General features: G+C 39.0%; 2 protein-coding genes across 6 annotated transcripts in view; both read right to left on the bottom strand.

Moving 5' to 3' along the window:
• The window catches only part of RNF148 (ring finger protein 148), a 39,548-nt gene extending 31,413 nt beyond the window's left edge, over window positions 1–8,135 (bottom strand). Inside the window, exon 1 of the mRNA XM_062206392.1 lies at window positions 8,048–8,135. The gene's annotated coding sequence lies outside the window, so the exon portion shown is untranslated. The remainder of the gene's footprint in view (window positions 1–8,047) is intronic.
• Window positions 1–25,468, bottom strand: part of CADPS2 (calcium dependent secretion activator 2) — a 628,355-nt gene that overhangs the window by 456,630 nt on the left and 146,257 nt on the right. For all 5 annotated transcript variants that reach the window (XM_062206262.1, XM_062205893.1, XM_062205984.1 and 2 more), the window contains exon 2: window positions 8,048–8,161. In XM_062206262.1, the coding sequence (XP_062062246.1) occupies window positions 8,048–8,161 (114 nt within the window). The remainder of the gene's footprint in view (window positions 1–8,047; window positions 8,162–25,468) is intronic.

Raw genomic sequence — 25,468 nt, 5'->3', positions numbered from 1 at the left:
TAGGGTTAACTTCACTATCATTTAGTAAACTGAAAATAGAACTTTGTAAAAATTAAGAGTGGGAATGAGAAAGGGAGAAGGAATAAGGGCTGGAGTAGGGACGGAAGGGAGGGTAGGGTGAGAAGTATCACTGTGTTACTATATCTATATATATGAAATACATGAAACCTATATAACTTAAATAACATTTTTTAAAAGCCAAGCTACATAAACACACATACACACACATACACATGCACACACACAAAGGAAGGAGGAAAGGAGGGAACGAGTGGAGAAAGAAGGAATTCATTTTTTACACAACCACAGTTTCTATTATGGCAAAAGCCACTGTCAACAATTGTACACCGCTTCAGGAATCTTCAACAGAAAGACCATTTATATCTCCACACATCTGTTATAAATCCTACAGTCTTGTGCTATGTTTTGAGGGAGTCTGCCTGATTTCCAGCAAACAGGAGCAGATATCTGAAGGCAAGAATAATTTAGAAGTAAAAAAAAAAAAACTGCAACAAAACTTTATTTGCAGAATCAGCTGAAGTTTCCTAAACTGGAAAACAAAACAAAAAAAAAGAGATAGAGATATAGGCAGAAAAAATAATTTCCTCTAGAATAAGAGACATTCCAGGAAAAGGATGATTGTAAAGAAAACAAATTTCATCCTTTTTAAAAAAGTGAAAATACAGCAGTATCTAACAATAAATAGTAACTATAAAATCATCAATAATCAATATTATAATAACTAACTTTATCCAGTATTTGTGCATGCTACCTGTAATATATTTCTCCATTTTATTCTGGTACGGTCTTTCTCCACCACCTTGTCTGCTTCATTAGTGGTTTAGTTATTTGGGTTCATATTTTTCTAAACAGACCAACTTTATGAAGAAAAATACTGATGAAATGCTAAACAACAGATTTCATTACCTTTCAACTTCACAGTACTTAAGACATCTTAGAAGAAAGGGATGTGGGGAGAAGTGTTTAGTACAGTGGTTAAGATCCTGCCTGGGATGCTCACATCCCATATCAGAGCACTTGGTTGCAGTCCTACGACTCCAAGGCAGGTATCTGCTAATGTGTATACTGGGAGGCAGCATATGGTGGCTCAATAACTTAGATCTTTGCCACCTACGTGAGAGAGTCAGACTGAATTCTGGGCTCCTGGCTTCCGTCAAGCCCAGACCTGGCTGATGCAGCCATTTGAGGAGTGAATCAGTAGATGGAAGACCTCCCTCCCCCTCCTCCACCTTTTAAATAAAATAACAATAAATAATTTAAAGAATGTGATAGAAATGCTATTTTATATGAAAATCATTAATAACTCTGTAGTACATGTTTTATGTAACATATTGATAGTATTCACAGTATATTCTAAAACTGAAAGATTGAGACACAAATACACACATGCCCACACACCCAAAAAACCACCACATATAAACACCCATAACCATCTAATCCTGGAACAGACTAATTTGAAGGAATGATTTACCTTTGAAAAAGCAAATTTACCATCAAGCAATGTTTGAAGTTATATAATGCTGAGACAAATAAATGTTACATCTCATATTAAAATCTCAGGTATTAAAAAATAGTGAGGTAGGCCAGTGCCGCGGCTCACTAGGCTAATCCTCCACCTGCAGCACCGGCACCCCAGGTTCTAGTCCCAGTCAGGGCGCCGCATTCTGTCCTAGTTGCTCCTCTTCCAGCCCAGCTCTCTGCTGTGGCCCGGGAAGGCAGTGGAGGATGGCCCAAGTACTTGGGCCCTGCACCCGCATGGGAGACCAGGAGGAAGCACCTGGCTCATGGCTTCGGATCGGCGCAGCACGCCAGCTGTAGTGGCCATTTGGGGGGTGAACCAACAGAAGGAAGACCTTTCTCTCTGTCTCTCTCACTGTCTAACTCTGCCTGTTCAAAAAAAAAAAAAAAAAAACGAAAAAAAAAATAGTGAAGTCAATTAAAAAATCTGAAAATAAAATAGGATAAGAATATGTCGCTAACTCTTACTCGCCTACAGAATTTATAGACCAACAATCAAGATGGAAAAGACTATTCATACAATCATTCAAGAAATAGTTATTTATGGGAGTTGGCATTGTGGAACAGTGGTTGTGCTGCCATTTGGGACACGTGCATCCCCTATCAGAGTGTTGGTTCCTGGCTACTCTGCTTTCCATCAGCTTCCTGCTAATGTGCCTGGGAGGCAGTGGATGGTGGCCCAAATACTTAGGCTTCTGCCACCTACATGGGAGACCCAAATGGAGCTGCTGGCTTTAGCCTGGCTGTTGCACACATTTGAGGCACTTGGGGAGTTAACAAGCAGATATGAAGTTCCTCTTTCTCTCTCTCTCCCTCTCTCTCCCTTCCCATACTCTGCCTTTCAAATCAGTAAATAAATATTTAAAACAAATGGCATTTATGAATCTAAAAGAAAGGAAAAAGAATAATAGCAAAACAATTTTTGGAGAATTACATCCCAAGAATATGAAGCTATATTTTCAATTTAATTGCTAACACCCATTTGTTAGGATTTTTCCTATATTTACAATGATGCTAAAAAAAAAAAAACGAGAATTAAAAGAAAATTTTGAGTAAAAAAACTGGAATTCACTCTTACAAAGGATCTTCAGAAAGTTCATGAAAGATGTTATGAAAAAACTATGCATGCATTTGAAAAACTTTGAATGAAAATAAATTTAATTCTGTTGTCAACAAACTTTTTGAATTACCCTAATAATAAAATACATAGTATACTACATAAACAGATAACAGAGTTCTTTACTATCAAGAATTCTACAGTGTACATAATTGCATGTGCTGTATACTGATTGGCAGCACAGCAGGTTTGTTCACACCAATATCACCACAATCACGTAAGTAATGTGTTACATTACAACGTGACCAGAGCACAATGCCACTGGGTGATCCGAATTTTTCAGCTCCACTATGGGAGCACTGGTAAATGCAGCCTCCACTGACTGAAATATCATTACATGGCACAAAACTGTAACTTGTGGGTAACAACACTTGCAGTTACTGCAAGGAGATATTAGAAGAAAAATTATATATTTTTGCTATCTATTAAAAAAACACTGCATAAGCAATACTAAGAGAGACTACTAGCATTGTTAGCTATAACCAAACATGCAAAAACTCTAATCCTAAAAAGTAGAAAGGCTTTAATGGAAAAAAATTGAGAAGCAACTTTTTTACCTTACTTATTTTTTCAAAAAAAAAAAAAAAAACAAATGTACTTATTCACTCAGAAACCTGCTGAGTACCAACTGTATACCTCCTGGAATGCAGTAACTGCTCAAATGTAATTAAGAATATAGCCTCCATGTATATCATTATTATCATCACAAATGTCAGCATCACAGACAGTCTCACAAGTAAACACCATCTGAAAATACTACCTAGCAAACAGAAAACCCTTGGTCATCTAGTCAAACCAACCTCTTCAAAGCTTACATCTCTTTCTGTAATGCTCATAGCAAGTAACAATCTAACTCTACTGATTGGCAATCCACCAGTTGTAGGAAAGTCATGAGGTGCACTTGAAAGTACAGATTCTGTACTTAGGCGGATGTCCTAAACAGCACTCTGGCCTCAGAATCAGCCCTTAAGGCATTCGGATCTGGCTGAAAAGCCCATGAGACTATTTCAGGCATGGAAAGCCAAGGCACTCTGGCAAAAAAAAAAAAAATGACCTAAATGAAAGATCTCCATGAGTGAGATCCCAGTGGAAAGAATAGGTCATCAAAGAAGGAGGTACCTTTCTCTGAAGGGAGAAGAGAACTTCCTCTTTGACTATGACCTTGTCTAAATATGATTAGAGTTGGTGAACTCAAAAGGCTCCCATAGCTTTGGCAACTCATGAATAGAGCCTCGGGTGATTACTGATGCCATAAACAAGAGTGTCAATTTGTTAAGTCAACAACAGGAATCACTGTGCACTTACTCCTCATGTAGGATCTCTGTCCTTAATGTGCTGTACACTGTGATTTAATGCTATAACTGGTACTCCAACAGTATTTTTCACTTTGTGTTGCTATGTGGGTGCAAACTGTTGAAATCTTTACTTAATATATATTAAACTGATTTTCTGTATATAAAGAGAATTGAAAATGAATCTTGATGTGAATGGAAGGGGAGAGGGAGCGGGAAAGGGGAGGGTTGTGGGTGGGAGGGAAATTATGGTGGGAAAGCCATTGTAATCCATAAGCTGTACTTTGGAAATTAATATGCATTAAATAAAAGTTAAAAAAGAAGTACAGATTCTGAAATTCTGATTCAGCCAAACGGGCAAAGCTACGAGATCTGTGTGTGCAATCTGATTCCCAAGTGATGGGGAAGTGCCAGCAGGATCTCCCCTAGTGACACATCACTCACCAATCTACTGTTTGGAAATAGTGCAACTAAACTCCAGTTCAATTAGATTGAAATTTCCCCCTCCTTCAGTTTCTATCTGCATCCTACTTTTACTCCTTTTTTTAAGATTTATTTATTTATTTGAAAGAATTACAGAGAGGCAGAGAGAGAGAGAGAGAGAGAGTCTTTCATCTGCTGGTTCAATCCTCAAATGGCCGCAAATGCTGGAGCTGAGCCAATCCGAAGCCAGGAGCTTCTTCTGGGTCTCCCACACAGTTGCAGGGGCCCAAGGACTTGGGCCATCCTCCACTGTTCTCCTAGGCCATAGCAGAGAGCAGGATTGGAAGTGGAGTAGCTGGGATTCAAACCGGTGTCCATATGGATGCCGGCACTGCAGGCAGCGACTTTACCAGCTATGCTACAGCACTGGTCCCCTAGTTTTATTCTAAGGACAACTGACAACACAAGGCCACTCTGTATCCCAGCTAAACATCTCAAGTTCCTTTAAGTTATTTCAAATGTAATAACCTTGAATTTGGCTACATCTTGTTAGATATGGTGCCCTAATGAGAATTCTCATGTAAAAGACAATGTGGATACTCTTTCCTTTATTAGTTAAGTTAGCTTTACTGGTATAGATTGAGGATGTTAATCTATAAACTGGCCATATCATAATATATTCACTTTTTATAAACATAATTTTGAAATAATTTTTTATTTACACCACATAAGTACAAAAGAAAACTCCCTCATGTTCTCATCCAATTTCAGTGTCCCTATCACACACAGAAGGATGAATTTCGCAAAACTAAAAATGAGTTTAAAAGCTTCATTTTAAAAATTACATTTTCCTATAGAAATCACTTTCCTGAGTTCAGCCTGAACACAGACATTTGAGTTTTCTTTCATATTATTACACTGATGAAAGTATAGGGCATTACATTCCATCACTTGTGATGCAGAGCAAGATTTTTTTTTTCATTTATTAAACTTTTATTTAATGAATATAAATTTCCAAAGTACAGCTTATGGGTTACAATGGCTTCCCCCTCCCATAACTTCCCTCCCACCTGCAACACTCCCCTTTCCCGCTCCCTCTCCCCTTCCATTCACATCAAGATTCATTTTCAATTCTCTTTATATACAGAAGATCAGTTTAGTATATATTAGGTAAAGATTTCAACAGTTTGCCCCCATATAGCAACACAAAGTGAGAAAAATACTGTTGGAGTACTAATTATAGCATTAAATAAGAGTGTACAGCACATTAAAGACAGAGATCCTACATAATATTTTTTTTAATTTATTTTTGACAGGCAGAGTGGACAGTGAGAGAGAGAGAGAGAGAGAGAGAAAGGTCTTCCTTTTTGCCGTTGGTTCACCCTCCAATGGCCACCGCAGTAGGCGCGCTGTGGCCAGCGCACCGCGCTGATCCGATGGCAGGAGCCAGGTGCTTCTCCTGGTCTCCCATGGGGTGCAGGGCCCAAGCACTTGGGCCATCCTCCACTGCACTCCCTGGCCACAGCAGAGAGCTGGCCTGGAAGAGGGGCAACCGGGACAGGATCGGTGCCCCGACCGGGACTAGAACCCGGTGTGCCGGTGCCGCAAGGCGGAGGATTAGCCTATTGAGCCGTGGCGCCGGCCACTATTTTTTTAAAAAATTAATTTTCTATGCCATTTCCAATTTAACACCAGGGTTTTTTTTTTTCTTTTTTTTTTTTCATTTCCAATTATCTTTATATACAGAAGATCGATTCAGTATATAATTAGTAAAGACCTCATCAGTTTGCATCCACACAGAAACACAAAGTGTAAAAATACTGTTTCAGTACTAGTTATAGCATCACTGCACATTAGACAACACATTAAGGACAGATCCCACATGGGATGTAAGTAGACAGTGACTCCTGTTGCTGACTTAACAATTTGACACTCCTGTTCATGGCGTCAGTAATCTCCCTAGGCTCTAGTCATGAGTTGCAAGGGCTATGGAAGCCTTTAGAGTTCGCTGACTTTGATCTTATTCCAATAGGGTCATAGTCAAAGTGGAAGTTCTCTCCTCCCTTCAGAGAAAGGTACCTCCTTCTTTGATGGCCCCGTTCTTTCCACTGGGATCTCACTAAAGCAAGATTTTATCATTCCAAGCTCAGACTGCCAATATTTACAAGATGGGCAGATAGCCCTATACTTGAGAAAGGTTTGAGGTGTTGTACTCCTTAATACAGTGTGCAAGGCATTTGGTGCCACAGTTAAGATATGACTTAGGATATTCATATTTCATATCAGAATGCCTGGGTTAGAATCCTAGCTCTGCTTCTAATTGCAGCATCTTGCTAATGTGCAACCTGGGAGGCAAAAGTACATTGGTCCACTGTGTGAGAACTAAATTGAGTTCTAGGCTCCTGGCTTCATCTGGCCCAGCCTTGGCTTCTGCAGGTACTTTCAAGCAAACCAGCAAATAGAAGACTTTTCTCTGTCTCTCCTCCTTTTAAATGTTAAGAAAAGATGTTCTGAATTAAGTTCCATTTAGACAACTACTGCCCATAGTTGTACATCATACACGGTTTGTAAATAAGACTTCCATATTGTCATCTAATTCAACTGGCTAAGTCTGGATTATTGTGAACTTCCTTGGGTTTGCATTAAGTAACTTCCGATGTATATTGCCAATTAATTATAAATCTAATCAATTACATGTACATCCAGTTATTGTTCACATAAAAACTTTCCCTGCCTCAGCAAAGTTCAGACCCATTGTCTCTCCTCCACATTTTCCTTTTTGTGCTACTCTAATCAAGGAACTTGAAGAAGTTCAGGAAAAGGGGAATCAGTTTGTTTTGGCACAAAAGAATAGGAAATCTATACATACAAAGAGTATTCACAAAGTTCATGACAAATTTATAATATGAAAAACCTATTCATGGGCTTTTAAACCTTTTACACCAAAATAAACTTTTTATTCCAATTTTTCATGAGTTTTGTGAAGCACTTACATATGTTTATAGGTCATGCTTCTTCTTTAGTGGAAAGGTTTATAGTATCTGCACAACAGAAGGAATTCATTACCCAGATGACTCTGAAATGTTTAGAAAAAAAGGGAGCTCTCTCAACATCTATTGACAACTCACTGAAGCAGTTAATAAGTACGTGTGAAAATGGGTGTTCATAGGAAACCACAGAGAACTCCCAGTGAACTAAAGCTAAAACTGGAAGAAATAGCAAGATGGTGTTGGTAGTCTTATTCCTTCATGAAGAAAAGAAAATTCAATTTATCCTCTTGAAATTGGTTACTTGCCTTAATTATTATAAAACTTACGGAACAAAATGGCATAAGATACACAATTCACTATGGAAACCCTGATTAAAAAGGATAATTTGGACATACGGGCCTAAAGATAGCTATACTCAGCTGTTATCAATCACTGACAGAAAATTTTTCTAAAACAGTTTACTTCTCCTCAAAAGATGTGAATACTTTCCAATTCCGTTTATCTCTCAAACCAGGCTGTGGAATTATGGGTTTTTAAATTGCAAAATAGAATTCACAATGCTTTCAAGAAGGTCACAAACTCAGACTTCCCCTGACTTCAATGAGTTTTTTAAAATGTGAAATGCCCTTAAAATAAACTCTTCTTGATAACATCATAATAACAAAAACATAGCTCTTCAAACATACCTCATAGTAACTGCGAACTGCATTGCAAAATGCTTCATCAGCTACAATTTGGGTTTCCCCATTGAGGAAGGCCTGGAACCGTTCTTTTAGTAACTGCAATTGCTGCTTGTTGAGCTACAAGAAAAAGAGGAAATAAATTGACAAATTAGGCAATGCAAGATATACAATGATTATTCACAGTTAAATGTGCTGTATATTCATTAAATTGGACACCTAGAAACAACTTTATGGTAAATCACAATAAAAGGTAAGATATTCTAGCACTTGTGTTTATAGTTCAACTTGACAAATATTTCCAAATCCTGACATGGAAATTAAATTCAAATTTCTGCCCCACACAGATTTCCTGTGATTACCAACCAGTACTTTAACAGAGTTGGGAAAAATTTAATCTATGGATGAGCAATTAGCTACTGGACAAAAATTATCAGTTGAGAAAGAGAATTCTTGGAGATGAATGGAAGGCACATTGGGCCAAAAGTAATAAGAGGGAAGAAAGTAAAGGATCAAAGGGACCCTGAGGAAGAATCCTCAGAAAAGAATTAGTGTTGGATGTCAGAAGTTTGGATTACAGGAACCTAAGTGCATCAATGCTTAAATTGAGATAGATTAAAGAATAAGAAGGAGATAAACCCAAAAGAGAGCAAAGAGACAACAGGTGAGCAGTGAGCATATCAAGCACAGTAGTGGAAAGCTGTGATCCAGGAAGGGGAGAGCACATTTGAAACCGCATTTCTCACCCAAGGTCTGGCTATCATAATTATCATGGAGGTTGGTTACACAACAGCTGACTTAACAATCATGTCCTCTTATTGACAACTACAAGCTGGGTCAGCTACTTATTTTGTAGTGCTTGGAGCAAAATGAAAACAAGGAGTCCTGTTCTAAAATCTATTAAAATTTCAAGAAGGCAGAAACAGATGAGTACAGGGCTGTTCTAAGCAGTGAGCTCTGTGAAATTACACAGCCTCGTTCCCAAGGAGCCCCCTGTGACTACAAGGGCATATACTTCAGGAGGGCTGAGACACATCAGGACATTCTGGAACACTGTTTTAATGCTTAAATGGAGAGGAACAGCAACTCTAGAAATACATGAGGAACAGCCAAAGGAGTGTGTTTTTCATTTCATTCGATCCTGATCAGATTTTGTTAAAGAACTCAGGCCAGCTCTGGAGTCTACAGAGAGATGTACAGCATTTGGAAACATGCTGAGAATAAAATGATTAAAGGATTAGAAAATCTAAACAAAACTGGTGTGATTTGGCTTCAAAAAGAAGGTTTATATGGGAAAAGTTTAAATCTGTTGAAAAGGCTTATTAAAATGCCACTCAAATATAAGGGAGACAAGCTCTTTGAAAATAAGGGTTTTACTCAGGAGTCTAGCAAACAAGAGTTTGTAAAGAAAACTGTTGCCAGTAGTTAAAGGCTGATAAAGAAGTGTTCTATTGTGCCCAGGTGTGTGAAATAAGAGGAAAAAACAAAAACCTCTTGCCCTCAGTAGAGAAGACAAAAGACCATTCTTCCTCTTTTCTACAGCTATCTTCATTCTGGAAACTGGAAATCAAGTAATATCACCATGACAAAGGCACCCATTCTAGTCTTGGCTGCTTTTCTTTAGATCCTGCTCCCTGCTACGGCCAGGGAAAGTAGTGAAAGATGGCCCAAGTGCACCCACCTGTGAGACCAGGAAGAAACTCCTGGCTCCTGACTTCGGATTGGCTGGCTCAGTTCTTTGCAGCCAATTGGGGACTGAACCAGCAAATAGAAGACCTCTCTCTCTGTCTCTACCTCTCTCTGTAACTCTTTCAAATAAATAAAAATATTTTTTTTTTTGACAGGCAGAGTGGACAGAGAGAAAGGTCTTCCTTTTGCCACTGGTTCACCCTCCAATGGCCGCCGCGGCTGGCGCGCTGCGACCGGCGCACCGCGCTGATCCGATGGCAGGAGCCAGGTGCTTCTGGTCTCCCATGGGGTGCAGGGCCCACGCACTTGGGCCATCCTCCACTGCACTCCCTGGCCACAGCAGAGAGTTGGCCTGGAAGAGGGGCAACCGGGACAGAATCCGGCGCCCCGACCGGGACTAGAACCCGGTGTGCCGGCGCCACAAGTCAGAGGATTAGCCTAGTGGGCCGCGGCGCCAGCCAAAATAAATCTTTTAAAAATGAAAGAACCTGAAGGGCCAGGGCTGTGGCTCGCTAGGCTAATCCTCTGCCTGCGGCGCCGGCACACCAGGTTCTAGTCCCGGTCGGGGCACCGGATTCTGTCCTAGTTGCTCCTCTTCCAGTCCAGCTCTCTGCTGTGGCCCTAGAGTGCAGTGGAGGATGGCCCAAGTGCTTGGGCCCTGCACCCGCATGGGAGACCAGGAGAAGCACCTGGCTCCTGGCTTCCGATCAATGCGGTGCGCAGGCCACAGCGCACCAGCTGCAGCAGCCATTGGGGGGTGAACCAAGGGAAAAAGGAAGACCTTTCTCTCTGTCTCTCACTGTCCACTCTGCTGGTCAAGAAAAAAAAAAAAAAATTGAAGAAAATGAAAGCAGGGCCCTTTGTACATGTATATACTAGCAAAGAAAATTAAGTCCAAGCCTTCAGCTCTCTAAGTCCGGTTCAAAAAAGGGACCAGATTGAGCTGGGACAGCCACTGCTAAAGGTAGAGTGGCTGAGAGCACTTCAGTGACCAAGCCCTAGAAATCACTAAGAGGGTTTCACTCACTAACCATGTCTTCAGGTACAATAGTGGAAACGGAAACATGTGAGAATGACAATGAACTAGAGTAATTGCCCCTATTACTTCATTTGATATATAAAATTCGTATTGTTCAGAAACTAGTGCCTGTGTATTTTTTCATTAATTTTTCCCCTCATCCAAGGTATTCTGTTCTTCAAAAATTCTTCTAAGATACCCTCTGGTCATTTCTAGTAAAGGTCAGTTGTCATCACAACTAGTTACTTTTTGATAACTACAGCATGGAAAATTCATGGGAATGAATCAAGTAAAGGAGACCTGCACTAACTATTTCTTGGAAACACCAACAAAGGTAGAATATTTCACAAAACAGGTCAGAAGCACTTGGAGAAGTATCAGGCTTCACTTTTTTTATGAATTAAAGATAATACATTTACACTTAAGACATAATGGCAACAATACTGTAATGATGTACAGTCAGTAAGTGTATATAACTTATTAGTACACAGAGGGACTTACATTTTCACAGACAAGAGATTAAGACAAAAAGGAAATTAAAATCCAGTGCTGGGAATAACATCAGGAAGCACTCCTAAAATTATCAAAATAAACTGTGAGTCAAATATACCCAAGAAACACACCCAAATACAATCAGAAATGTACTATAAAATATCTGTTAGAAACTTGAAATCAGTAGTAGTAAATGATTCAATGAACAATGTTAGAGTAGTCCCTCAGAATAACATTAAATTGTACTCCCAATTCACAATGTAATGATCCAAATGAATTAAAAATTTTAATGTATAATGATGAAACCAGGGCTGGAGGTATGATGCAGTGTGTCAAGCCACCTCTTACAATGCTGGCTTCCCATAGTAGAGTGCCAATTTGAATCCAGGCTGTTCTGTTCCCAAACCAGCTTCCAGCCAACACACCTGGGAAGGCAGCAAAAGAAAACCCAATTGCTTGGACCCCTGCAACCCATGTGGAAAATCAGGATGAGTCAGCTTTTTCCTTCAGCCTGGCCCCGAACCAGCTGTGATGGTCCTTGTGGGAATAAACCAGTGGAGAAAAGATCTCTCTATATATATTTGGCTGGCTGGCTGGCTCTCTCTCTGTCACTCTGCCTTTCAAATAAATGAATAAATATTTTTTGAAAAGATAAAATCATAAAATTATTAGAACATGGGAGAATTCCTTTAAATGCTGATGGGAGAAATATCTTTCTATGACTCGAAATCTACAAGAAAGCTATAGACCAGTAAATCTCATTAACATAGAAACAAAACTATTCCACAAAATATTAGCAAATTGAATCTAAAAATGTATAGAGAATTATACATCATGACTGAGACCTATCCTAGATATACAAAGCTAGCTCAATATTCAAAAATCAATTAATGTACTCAGTTACCTCAACAGGTTAAAAAAGAAAAACCACATGATCACATCAACAAACACACAAAAAGTATTTGACAAAATACAACAACCACTCATGGTAAAAACACTCAGCTAAACTAGCAGTACAAGGTAACTCTCAATCTGATAAAGCACATCTTCAAAAAACCTACAGCTGGGGCTGGCGCTGTGGCATAGCTGGTGAAGCAACAGCCTGCAGTGCCAGCATCCCATATGGGTGCCGGTTTAAGTCCTGGCTGCTCCACTTCCAATCTAGCTCTCTGCTATGGCCTGAGAAAGCACTAGAGGAGGACCCAAGTCCTTGGGGCCCTGCATCCGTGTGGGAGATCCGCAAGAAAGCTCCTGGCTCCAGATTGGTGCAGTACCAGCCGTGGTGTCTAACTGGGGAGGTAACCAGCAGATGGAAGACCTCTCTCTCTCTACCTCTCCTTCTCTCTCTCTAACTCTGATTTTCAAATAAATAAATCTTACCAAAAACAAACAAACAAACAAACAAAAAAAAACCCTACAGCTAGGGAACAGTGCTTTGGCAGGTTTAACAGCAGGTTAAAGCCCCAGTCTACAGCACCAGCATCTCATTTGGGCATCAGTTCAAGTCCTGGCTGCTTCACTTCTAATCCAGTTCCCTGTTAATACACCTGGGAAAGCAGCAAAAGATGTCACAAGTTCTTGGGCCCCTGCACCATCGTGGGAGACCCAGAAGAAGCTCCTGGCTCCTGGCTTCATCCTGGCCCAGGCATGGTCATTGTAGCAATTTGGGGAGTGAGCTAGTGGATAGAAGACCTCTCTCTCTCTTTCTCTTCCTCTCTCTCCCTCCCTCCCTCTCTCTCTGTAACTCTATCTTTCAAATAAGTAAAATAAATATTTAGAAAAAAAAAAAAAAAAAGCCTAGCACTAACATCATACTTAATGGTGAGAAATGTGAAACTTTTTCAGCAAAATCCTCTCATTCCTCTCCAGTATCATACTGAAAGTCCTAGCTAAAGAAAAAGCCAATTAAAAAAATACATACAGATTAGGAAGTAACAAACAAAACTGTCTTTGCTTATGGATGCAGAAAGTCTACATACAAACCCCAAATGAATCAGCAACATGGTTAAAAACAAAAGCCTCCATACCTTATAAATGATTATATAAAGACGGCACGACAAAAGGTTAAAATACAAAAGATAATGGCTTTCCTACTCACTAGCAATGAACAAGTGAATTTTAAATTAACTACACAATATATTTTGTTAGCACTCCGAAGATGAAATACTTATGTACCATGCAGCATGTACAAGATATACATGAGGAAAATTATATAACTGTGATGAAAGAATCAAATAAATTGATTGTTACCCCATGTTCATAGACAGGTAGACACAATATTTTCAAGATATCACTGCAATCCCAAACAAAATCCCGGAAAGTTATTTTGTGAATACTGAGAAACCAATTCTAAAGTTGGTGTAGGAAGGCAAGAGGGGAAGAAGAGCAAACACAGTGAAGAAGAAGAATGAAGTTGTAGGACTGACCTATTCAGTTTCAATTTTTTACTATGAAGCTATAGTAATCAAGATGGTTTGTTACTGGCAAAAGAATAGACAGTTATATTAGTAGAACAGAGAACCCAAAAATTGACTCACATAAATATAATCAACTGATAATTCACAAAGGCAGGTAATGGAGAAAAGGTAGTCTTTTCAACAAATGACTAGAATAATGGGACAACTACATGACCCCTCCAAAAATGACTGTAGACAAATATCCTATATCCATTATGAAAATATTAATTCAAAACTATCAAAATCCTAGAAGTAAAACAGAAGAAAATCAAGATTACCTTATGCTTAGTGATGATTCTTCAGATATAAAAACAAAGGCAATACCCATAAAAGAATGAACTGATAAGCCGAGCTTCATTAAATTTTTTTTTAAAATCTGCTCTGTTCGAGGTACTCTCAAAAGAATAAGACAAGCCACAGGCTGGGAGAAATTTCTGCAAAAGATGTACCTGATAAATGGCTGTTATACAAAGCAGACCAAGACACCTTAAAATTCAGCAATGATAAAAAGAATAATTTTAAAAATGGCCAACAACCTTAACAGACACCTCACCAAAGAATATAGAAAGATGGCAAGCAAGTATATGAAAAGACATTTCACATTACATGTCATCATCGAAATGCAAATTAAACAGAGATAGCACTATGTAAATTTTAAAAGAGCCAAGATTCTTAACAATACCCAATGCCAGTGAGGACAGGGAACAGCAACTCTCATTCATTGCTAGTGGGAACAAAAAATAGTATAGCTACTTTGCACAACAGTACAGGGCCTCACAAAACTAAATACAGTCTTACTATATAATCCAGCAATGGCACTCCTTGATGTTACCCAAAAGAGTTAATAACATTTGCCCATATCCATACTCATACATGGATGTTTATAGCAGCTTGATTCATAATTGCCAGGACTTAGAAGCAACAAAACTGTCTCTCAGTGGTGAATAAACAAACTCTGGCACATCTAGAAAATGATTATTATTGAGTACGAAATATAAATGAAGTATTAAACCATGGAAAGTCTTGAAGGAACCCTAAATGCTTATTAGCAAGTGAAAGAAGCTAATTGAGAAAGTTCTATATTGTATAATTCCAAAAGCATGACATTATAAAAATAGTAAAACTACTTAGACAGTAAAAAGATCAGTAGCTAGCAGAAGTTAGTAGGGAAGGGAAGGGAAGGGAAGGATGACTGGGCAGAAGACAGCAATCTAACAGCAATGAAACTACTCTAGTAATAGAATAAGTAGGAATACATATCACTATAAATCTGTCCAAGTTCATAGAATGTACAACACCAACAGAGCACATTGATGTAAGCTATGGAGAGTGGGTAATAATGATGTGTCAGTGTAGGTTCTTCCATTTTAACAACTGCACCACATGGGTGAAGGATGCTGATAACAGAGTAGGCTCTGCATGTGTGGAAGCAGAAAGTATATGGGATGCTCTGTGCCTTCCACTCAAGTTCAATTTTATTGTGAACCTACAACTGCTCTAACAATAAAATGTTTAAAACATTCAAAAGTCATAAATTGACTGCATAAAAATTAATAATAATTTTTGATGGCCAAAGAACCAATAGCAAAACAGAAAAGACTAGGAAAAAAAAAAAAAGAACATTTGCAACTCCTAGTCCAAAGAACTAATCTGCACACACACAGAGAACCCCTACAAACTGGTAAGAACATGACCATCTAACCAACAGAAAAATAGACAAAAGATATATGTTCAAATCAGTGACTCTAGACCTATAAAAATATGCCTAACTTCATTCACAATAGAAAATGCAAATTAAAACCACAGGAGAGGCCATTTTAAGTGTCTGCATGCATATAAATTGGCACAGCAAAAATACTGGGTGAGTTGGCAATATGAGTAAATCCATATATTCTTGTAATCAGGACATCTACTTTGGGATTTTAAATCAAGAAATACCTGTACATCTACAATACATCTTATGAACAGGATTACTTTGTCTTTAATAGTAAAAAAAAATGCTAATAATCTAAATGTTCATTAATAGGAGACCAACTACATTATGCTACATCCAGAGTGTATACCATTAACTTCCTTGACAAAAGTAAAAGTTCTTTATGTACTGTTATGAGAAGATTTTCAAAATATCTTGGGGAAAGGAAACAAGTTACAGAATAACATGTCAAATAAGCCACCATGCACATAGAAATTCACCCCACATGGATGTGAATTTGCTTCCATATGTACACACGAACTGTGGGGAAAGGATAGTCTTGAGAACAGGAGGGATGGAAAATAAGGGTGAAAAAGATTTCTCATCCTGTACCACTGTCAGTTCTCAGTATCCATGGATTCCATATCCATGGCTTCAACCAACTGCAGATCAAAAATATTAGGAAAAAAACTGCACAGGTACTGAACACCTATAGATTATTTTTCCTTTTGCATTATTCTCTAAACAACACATTATAACAACTATTTACTTACCTAAGGTAATATAATGTAGAGATTATTTGAAGTACATGGGGAGGATGTACATAGGTTATGTTCAAATACTACACCATTTTGTCTAAAAGACTTGAATACCTGCAATTTTGGGCATACAAGGAGGTCCTAGAATTAACCTCCTATGACACCAACAGACACCTGTATATTCATTTGGTGTTTTAAATCACAGGACCTTATTCTCCAATTTTTAATTTACATTCAACATAAGTTACAGTAGTAATGCATAATTATAAACTCAGAACAATTGTGATCACAAACTGATTAAATCTATCCTGCACGGAGACTGGATGACAGACCCACACTTTTCAATTCTTCTTTCAGACAGAATATTTGAACTTGACTATACCTGCTCTTTAACCTTTCTTTTTTTTTTATTTGAAAGTCAGAATTACACAGAGAGAAGGAGAGGCAGAGAAAGAGAGAGGTCTTCCATCCGCTGGTTCACTCCCCAATTAGCCACCATGGCTGGTGTTGCGCTGATCCGAAGCCAAGAGCCAGGACCTTTTTCCGGGTCTCCCACATGGGTGCAGGGGTCCAAGGACTTGGGTAATCCTCTATTGCTTTCTCAAGATAAGCAGAGAGCTGGATCTGAAGTGGAGCAGCCAGGACTCCAACTAGCAGCACGATGGAGAGTGGTTTCAAAGGCTGGTATCTACAGGTCTCCGGCATGGTAAGGACTTAAGCTGGGCCGGCATAATGCGGGCTGGGTTATCTAATAATTGAAAGTTTGGCTCAGGTTCTTTTTTCTTCTCCTTTTCTTCCTTTTTTCTGCTTCATCCACTTCCATTTTCTCCTCCTCCTTTTTTTCTTTTTCTTTTTCCTTCTTTTTAGCCTTGGCAGTAATAGGTAACAGAGCAGTGGAAACCTTTTCCTTTTCCTTTTCTTTTGGTACTTCCAGAGGAGGATATGCAAATGTGGATGGTTTACAGTTGGATTTATACTGAACTTTCGGCATCTTTAAGTCCTTATTAAGGCCAATGACACAGGTAGGGGTATAAGCCAGACAGGAAGTGTGAAGGAGGAAACCAGAACCAGAACTGTGTAAAGACAAGGACGTCAACCACAGAAGGCATATGAGTGTGCCCAGTCCTGGACTGTAAGGAGATTTTCACATTGTGACCACCTGCATCCAGTATGCCCTAGGCCAGAATAGCGCCAAACTTAGCCATGACATCATGCTTATCATTGATGACTTTGGAATACAGCTGTCTGAACTGATTCACCTTTGGACAAGTGATTTCAGTCTGTTGGATCATGAAAAGAGCTGAAGCTGTGAAAGCCCCTTGCCTTACATAATTCACAGGGTCATTTGTCATTGGTTCTAGCAAATTAATTGTTTCCTTGTTTCCTGTACCAGCACAGCAGATCTCCAGGGCCACTGCAGCTCCATAGCGTACATGAGGGAGGTAACTCTGACAATAAAGAGACAACACTCGGCCACTGCTCAGGGTCATGAATAAAATGAACCCAAGTGATTATACTGCTGCCCTCCTGACATCATCACTGACATCACTTACAGCAACATGTAGCAGGCATCGAATAGCTTTGTTGTTACCAGAGCCACAATAAGCCATGGCTACGATATACATTCCAGAACCTCGAAGAATTGGATCCTTATCATGACACAGAGACTAAATGAGAGCATAGGCCTCCTCTATCCTTTTTTTTTATTGTCATAGGCAGAGATTTATATATTGGCATTATTTTTTAAAGATTACAAAGACAGACAATTCTGCTTATAAGAGAATAAAGTCGTCTAATTTTAGTTCATTCCTCTAGTCAGAATGGAGATCAAGTTTTGACAGTATTATAATGCCTATCTTCAAAATTAGACTGCTTACCAAATCAAAATTTTGAAATCCTTACTTATAAAGTTAATAACTATCTTTGAAATTGGGCAGTTTACTGAGCAGTTAAATATTTTCCATACATACTTATTGTTAATTACTGAATAAATAGAGCATCTGTAACTTCCCTGTTCCAGGGTGAACATGACTTGCAGGAACAAGATCCAGATTCTAACACATACTCCATCATCAGCTGTACAGTTCTAGACAAGCCACTCTGGGTCCCTGCCTTCACTCACACCAAACAAGGGTAACCCTTCATTAACCTGCCTCCTAGGTAAGCAGACATAGATCAATACATACAGAAGGAAAATAGGTCAAGTTTCTATCCTACTGGCTATTTTCTCATTTTTCACGGACATTTTTGTAATTTAAAATAAAAACTGCTTATTTTCAGAATTATGAATTTCAGTAGTCATAAGGCAAATTAAAGCAGCAAAGCTATTCATAATAATAGATCCACTCAAGCCATGACACGGTGGCAAAAAACAATCTAAATGAAAGACCCTGGTGAACAAGACCCCAGCAGAAGGAACAGGCCATCAAGGAGAGAGGCGCCTTTCTCTGAAGGGAGGAAGGAACCTCCACTGTGATATGGCCTTGACTAAACAAGTTCAGAGTCGGTGAACTCAAGAGGCTTCCATAGCCTAGACAGCTCATAGCAAGAGTCTCGGGTGATTGCTGACGTCATAAATAAGAGTGCCAATTGTTAAATCAACAACGGGAGTCACTGGGTACATGCTCCAAACATAGGATCTCTGTCCTTAATGTGTTTTACTATGAAACTTAAAAATACTACTAGTTGAACAATACCCTATACCTTGTGTGGTTGTGTGAGTGCAGCCTGTTGAAATCCTTGCTTAGTATATACTAAGTTGATCTTCAGTATATGAAGGTAATTGAAAATGAAACTCGATGAAGGGCGGGATGGGAGAGGGAGTGGGCAAGGGGAGGGCCACGGGAGGGAGGGAGGTTGGGTGGGGGGGAAGCCACAACAATACAAAAGTTGCACTTTGTAAATTCACATTTATTAAATAAAAAAATAACAAAAAAATAACAGAGCCACTCATCCATTATTAAAGACATAATAATTATAAAAATAGGTACAATTGCATAAAATGTTTCTATTTATTCTAGCTTAGGAGTTCTTGCCCGCATCAACAGATTGTCTGGCATCCGACACTGCATCAGGTACTCGAACAGTCATATTGTCCATAGATTTTGTCAAACAGATCTGGCAGCCCAACCGTGATCTGTCTGTGAGCCCATACGCCAGGTCAAGCATGTCATTCTCCTCGTCAGTGACTGGCTGTAACTTGTCATATATGTGTTCTTCAAAGATGAGGCTTTTGACCGACTGTGGTTGGCCGCAGCAGCTGTGCAGACCCAGAGGGTCTCTCCACGTGCCCGTCCATGTCCGGTGACTCCAAAGCTCAATTCCACGTCTCAGCCCACAGCTCCTCTTCCCACTGAGCAGGATCCCCAACACCAGCCTCCAACCTCGTCCCCCCAAAAACCTCCCCAGCCCCCCCCCCCCCCGAGTCCTCTGGGAACACAGGAGGCTGCAGTGAGCTGCACAGCTGGGGCACCTCTCGCCACCCCTCCCCTGCGGAGGGCCAAGCACTGCATGTGGACGTTTTACCCACTATGCAACAGCTCCGGCCACCCCTCTTTAACATTTCAAACGAGGATTTCAAACAAACTTAGACCAAGAATCAGAAAAGAATCAGAGTAACAGTCTAATCACTGGTCACCAAGTAGTCTCTCTGACTCCATCTGAGCCTTGGAAAACACAAGTACAACACACACACACACACACACACCATATCTGCATTGCCTCAAGCCTACCCTAACTTTGGCTATCTGAGAAACATAGAGATCTGCTTCCCTATGGCTTCCAAACAACCCTAGTTCTAAAACAAAACAGATAAATTATTACTCTCTTCTTCAACATAGCAGTTCAATACTGGAAGGTAGGTCCTGGATTATTTACTAGTTTTCTCTTTAGCAGGATTATCTATGCTAGTTCCCCCTCAATATCCTAGATATTCTCCTTTGTATATGCCTCAGTTTGTCCGAAAAGACAGGTATGCTTAAAACAAACTGAATACATGAAATAATTTTGTAACCTATAGGATTAAGCAGCTGAAACTCTTAACAATAATAATGCTCCTCTTAAAATGTGCTGGAAGACTTATCATAATTCTCTGAGGATAGTGTGGCCAACACAGAGACAAGTGGGAGGACCACTTCCCACATTCTAAGCACTCAACATCAATTAATTCAACTTAAAAACCAATTAACTCCTCTTGGCAGTCACATCAACTGACTCACATCAGCTTATCATCAACAAAAACTTCCAAAACATTCTTACATGTGCTTCATTAAGTCATGCTTCATCTTGCTAAATTTATTTGATCCATCATTCCAGTTTTTAAGATGTTTGTGAGAGTTCTGATTCCTTTACCAAATGTCCACAGAACTCTCCTTGCTTTGTTATACCCATTAATGTAATAAAGTTGAATTCAAGTCTTCATACAGGTCATTATGAAAATATTCACCAGTTCAGATTAAAGAAATAATCCAGGCCGCTGCCATTACACATATTCCTTCAGCTTGGTGCACTCCATCAATTAACAGTCTTTGAAGCAACTGATTTTATCAGTCAGCCTGTTTTAATTGTGCTCACATTTTGTCTTCAGACCATCACATTTACCCATGAATCAATGAAAATATTTTTCAAATATAAAGAAAAATTTGTCCAGCAGAAAGTATCCAGTAGAAATTCTAGAAGAACTTGTTACATGAATCTAAATTGCAGATACTTAACTGGACCATAAATATCCCTATAAATATTTGAATACAACCAATAGACCAGTCTTACAGAAAGAATACTTCAAATACAATAATAAAAGCTAAATTCTCTAAGTCCTGGCTGACTGTGATAATTTATCCATAACAACAACTGCCACAGGAAAAAAATGCTTTGTTCGGAGTTCAGAAACACCTTATATGTTTCATAGGTTCTTTTTTTCCCATGTTCAAACTAGATTCTAGCCTATTCATTGTAAGTTGTGGACCTACTGAAGACTTATGCCAGGATCTTCAGGTGAAGCAGGAGACCAGTCAATGTGGTGCCCTGTAGCCCCTGCTGTCGTGAGCCTGCCCAGACCTGCAGTCCCTACCATGAGCCTTCAACCTCATAGTAAGGGCTGTGTGGTATCCTTGTAAGGAAATGCGGTCACAGTCAGATTCCACAGCAGAGCAACAGGGGACTACTGGGTACTTTTCCACAGGATTAAATGATACATATACACCAACCTCATATACTGCAAACGAAGGCAAAAAAGGAAAGGTTTTTGAAGATGAGGGAAAGCTTTATATCAGGCTCAAAGGCAAATGCTTTACAGCCTGTTAATTAGATATAGTAAAAGGTAGTAACAGGAAGAGACTAAAATAGATAGTGTTTATAGGAAAGGAAAAAAAATTGCATCTATCAAAAATAGGTGCATCAAACCACAATGACAAAACCCTCCATGCCTTACACGTTTCTGAAACAGTGGAACTCCTCAAATTACTGATCAAAATACAGTAACAGAAGTGCTGTAGCCACATCCTATACATTACAAATCCAATGAAGTGTGTTTGGAATGGTGTTCTAGTCAAGTAATCATCCTTGTTCTTTTGCATAAGACAGATAGACTTTTGAGAATTCCCCAGTCTGAAAATCTAAAATGCTCCAAAAACAGAAACTATTGAGCATCAGTGAAATCTATGCAAATATTCTAAAAAAAAAAAAACTTGAATTCTCAAATGTTTCCAGTCCCAAGTAATTCAGGGAAGGAATAGTCAACACTGAGCATGCCCACGTGAGACTACAAGTATACCAGTCTCATTTGACTATAGAACCAAGAAGGCGGGAGCAACATATGCATGACTTTCAGGAAATGACAAAAGGTGGCTGAAGCAAGTACTCTTTGCCTCTGTCTTTTGCTCCTGGCTGGAATCAGATGTGCTACTGCAAGTCTCACCTTGACCCATGATGGGAGAACAGCAAGACTGAAAGAGCTTGAGACCACAAGCGTGGAACAGCACTGCCACCCTAGACAGCCTACCTCCCATCTTGATTACACAAAAAAATTACCTCTGTATGTTTGGACCACTTCTGGGAGGACTTGATCAAATACACAACGGGGCTTCAAAAAGTTTACGGACAATTCATTTTTCATGAACTGTCTGAAGGGCCCTGGTATGTATGGTAACAGGGTACTGCACCTAAGTAATAAAGAGCCCAGTGAGGTACACAGCTAGAGAGCAAAGGCCACAATACTATGCCACATGCTACTTGCTTGTAATATTTATCTTAATGTATTCAAAAATAAAGTATTCTTTTCATATGATATTTCATATGCAAAGCTCTTTATTCAGTGAACTGCCCCCCTGCAAAGTAGATATCTAAGTCCAAATGCCAAGGTAGACTGAATGTAACACAGACATCCATTATCCCACAATACTGAAAGGGCATAAAAGCCCCAAATATGCAATATCATATTAACATATTTTATAATAAATCATATACTAAGTGATGAGTTCCAAACAGCAAAATCTCATTGCCTTATGGACAAATAATGGGCATCAGGACACTCATTAGCTGCTCAGTGACTGTATCCTTGTTCTCAGTAGCCTCCCAGTCAAAGTCAAACTTCAAACTTACATGCCATTATGGTACTGTCTTTGGGGAAAGGGAAGGCTGGCAATTACTAATGCAATGAACGGGAAATCCATGAACTACATGAGTTTCTCTGTGTTGCTGTACTGAGCACATTCCAGGCACATCACATTTTTATTCCTTTTTCTTTACTGAGCTATAATTGACAAAAGTTACATAGAAAAGTATATAAAGTTATAGAAAAGTATATAAAGTATTTTCATAATATTTAAAATATATAAGAATACACACACTTATATACTGTGCAGTGATGAACAGAATTAAGCAAAGTAACATATCCATCACCCTTCAGCTATCTTTTGTGTGTGGTGGAAAACATTTAAGATCTACTCTCTTGGGGCCAGCATTGTGGTGCAACAGGTAAAGCTGCCACCTACAATGCCAGCAGGCTTCACTCCAGTTCTCTGCTAATGTCCTGGGAAAAGCAACAGAAGATAGTTCAAGTGCTTGGGCCCCTGCCACACATGAGAGATACAGATGAAGCTCCTGGATTTGGCCTGGCCTTGCCCTGGCCATCGCAGTCACTTGAAGAGTAAATCACTGGATGAAAGTTGCTTCTTTGTCTGGTTCTCCCTATTTCAAATAAAATAAATCTCTAAAGAGAAGATCATTCTCTTTATAATTTTTAAATACACAATATGATATTGTTGATTCCTACTCACCATGCTGTACATTAGATCTCAAAAGCTTGATCATTGTACTCTTGACCAATATATCTTTAACTTTCCTAAAACTCCTATATTGTTGCAAATCATGAGATGAGGCTGAAAGAAGTTAAACACTTTGCCTAAATTCACATCTAGTAAGAAGTAGGAACTGAATCTGATTCAGTATCCTGATCCTAAAGCTTATATATATTTTCCTGATTATCATATTATTCTGTTTTCCTCACAGCCACAGACTTTCTTCAATAACAAGCGTTTATCCCCATCTGACACGTTATATAAACCTGCATGTATTTATTTGCTTAACATTTAGGTTCTCCCACAATAATGAAAGCTGCTGCTTTAGGACAAAAACTTTGCCTTATTGGCTGTTTTAACCCTATACTAAGACAGTGCCTAACATAGAAGGTACTTGGTATTTTTTTAAGAATGAATGAATGAACTAAGGAGAAAACCTCAGTTGATCACTATGGGAACTATTCCCTTCCAGGATGGTAACATCCTCTATTCTCATTCTCAGCTGTTCAAAAAATAGTCAATTCATCAAGCAATTGTTTTTGTTTTTAAAGATTTATTTATTTATTTGAAAGTCAGAGTTACAGAGGTTTTCTATCCGATGTTCACTCCCCAGTTGGCTGTAATGGCCAGAGCTGGACTGATCCAAAGCCAGGAGTCAAGTCTCCCACGCGAGTGCAGGGGCCCAAGCACTTGGGCCATCTTCTATTGCTTTCCCAGGCCATAGCAGAGAGCTGGATTACAAGTGGAGCAGCCAGGTTTCGAACTGGTGCCCATATGGGATGCTGGTGCTTCAGGCCAGGGAATTTACCTGCTGCACCACAGCACCAGCCCCCCTTCATGCAATTGTAAAAACCACAGAAAACTTCACCCACCACAAGAGATTAGAAAGTAGCCTATCATAGATACCTTAATCTATTTTGTTAAATGATGTTATATATTCTTTATGGGGCAGAGGAGTGAGTACTTGAGGGGTCAGGAGTCAGACTACTCTTTGTATCTAGGTCCCCACGAGAGTCAGGATCTTAAGTAGGTCTCTTAATCTCAGTGCCACAGATCTTTATCTATACAGCATAGATAATAAATGCCCATCTAATAGGATTATTATATAAAATGAGATGACAGAATGAAAGTGCTTAATACTTACTAAATATTTATAACTTTTATTATTGTAGAAATAGAGGGTAATTTTATTTCAGCAATTGTAGAAGCCATAGACATAGACAAAAAATATGCAGATGGATGCCAATAATTAATTACAGCTTCTGAGCTGTGCTATGCAATCTGATAGTCACTAACCACATGTGGCTATTGAGAAATTGAAATGAAGCTCATTCAAGTTGATATATGCTCAAAGTGTAAAATATATACCAGATTTCAAGTACAACAAAAAGAAGAATATCAAATACATACCACTAATATTTTCATACTGGTTCCATGTTGAAAAATATTTTTGATATATGGAAAAAGGTAATTTTTATAGTAATTTTCATTTGCCTCATTTGTATGTTTAATATGACAATTCGTAATTTTAATTTTTACTTCTTTTCATTTTATTCAAAAGGTAGAGAGACAGAGACACAGAGAAAGACTTTATATCTGCTGTTTCATTCAACAAATACCCACAACCACTGGGGTTGGGCAAGGCTGAAGTCAAAACCTCAGATTTTAATCTGGGTCTCCCACGTAGGTTACATAGTTCCAACTACTTGAGCCATCACATGGCTTCCTCCCAGGATGTGCATTAGCAAGGAGCTAGACTCAAACCCAGATACTCAAAAATATGACGCAGGTGTTACAAGTAACATCTTAACCTCTTATCCAAATGTCACAGTTTTAAATTTCCTATTTATTGATTTTCATTTTATTTGAAAGGCAGAAAGATATAGGGACAAACAGCAAAATTTTTTTAACTATACATGTGGATCATGTGATATATTAATTGGACATCACTGCTGTAGAAAAATGTGTATGATGGTCAGAAGTCCCTAGAAGACACAGATGAACAGGACTGTGTGTCACTACACAA

Source organism: Lepus europaeus, chromosome 1, assembly GCF_033115175.1.
Source record: "Lepus europaeus isolate LE1 chromosome 1, mLepTim1.pri, whole genome shotgun sequence".
In the NCBI taxonomy this organism is placed as follows: Eukaryota; Metazoa; Chordata; class Mammalia; order Lagomorpha; family Leporidae; genus Lepus; species Lepus europaeus.
The sequence above is the reverse complement of the archived record's forward strand: the minus strand, read 5'-3'. Positions and strand labels throughout refer to the sequence as shown.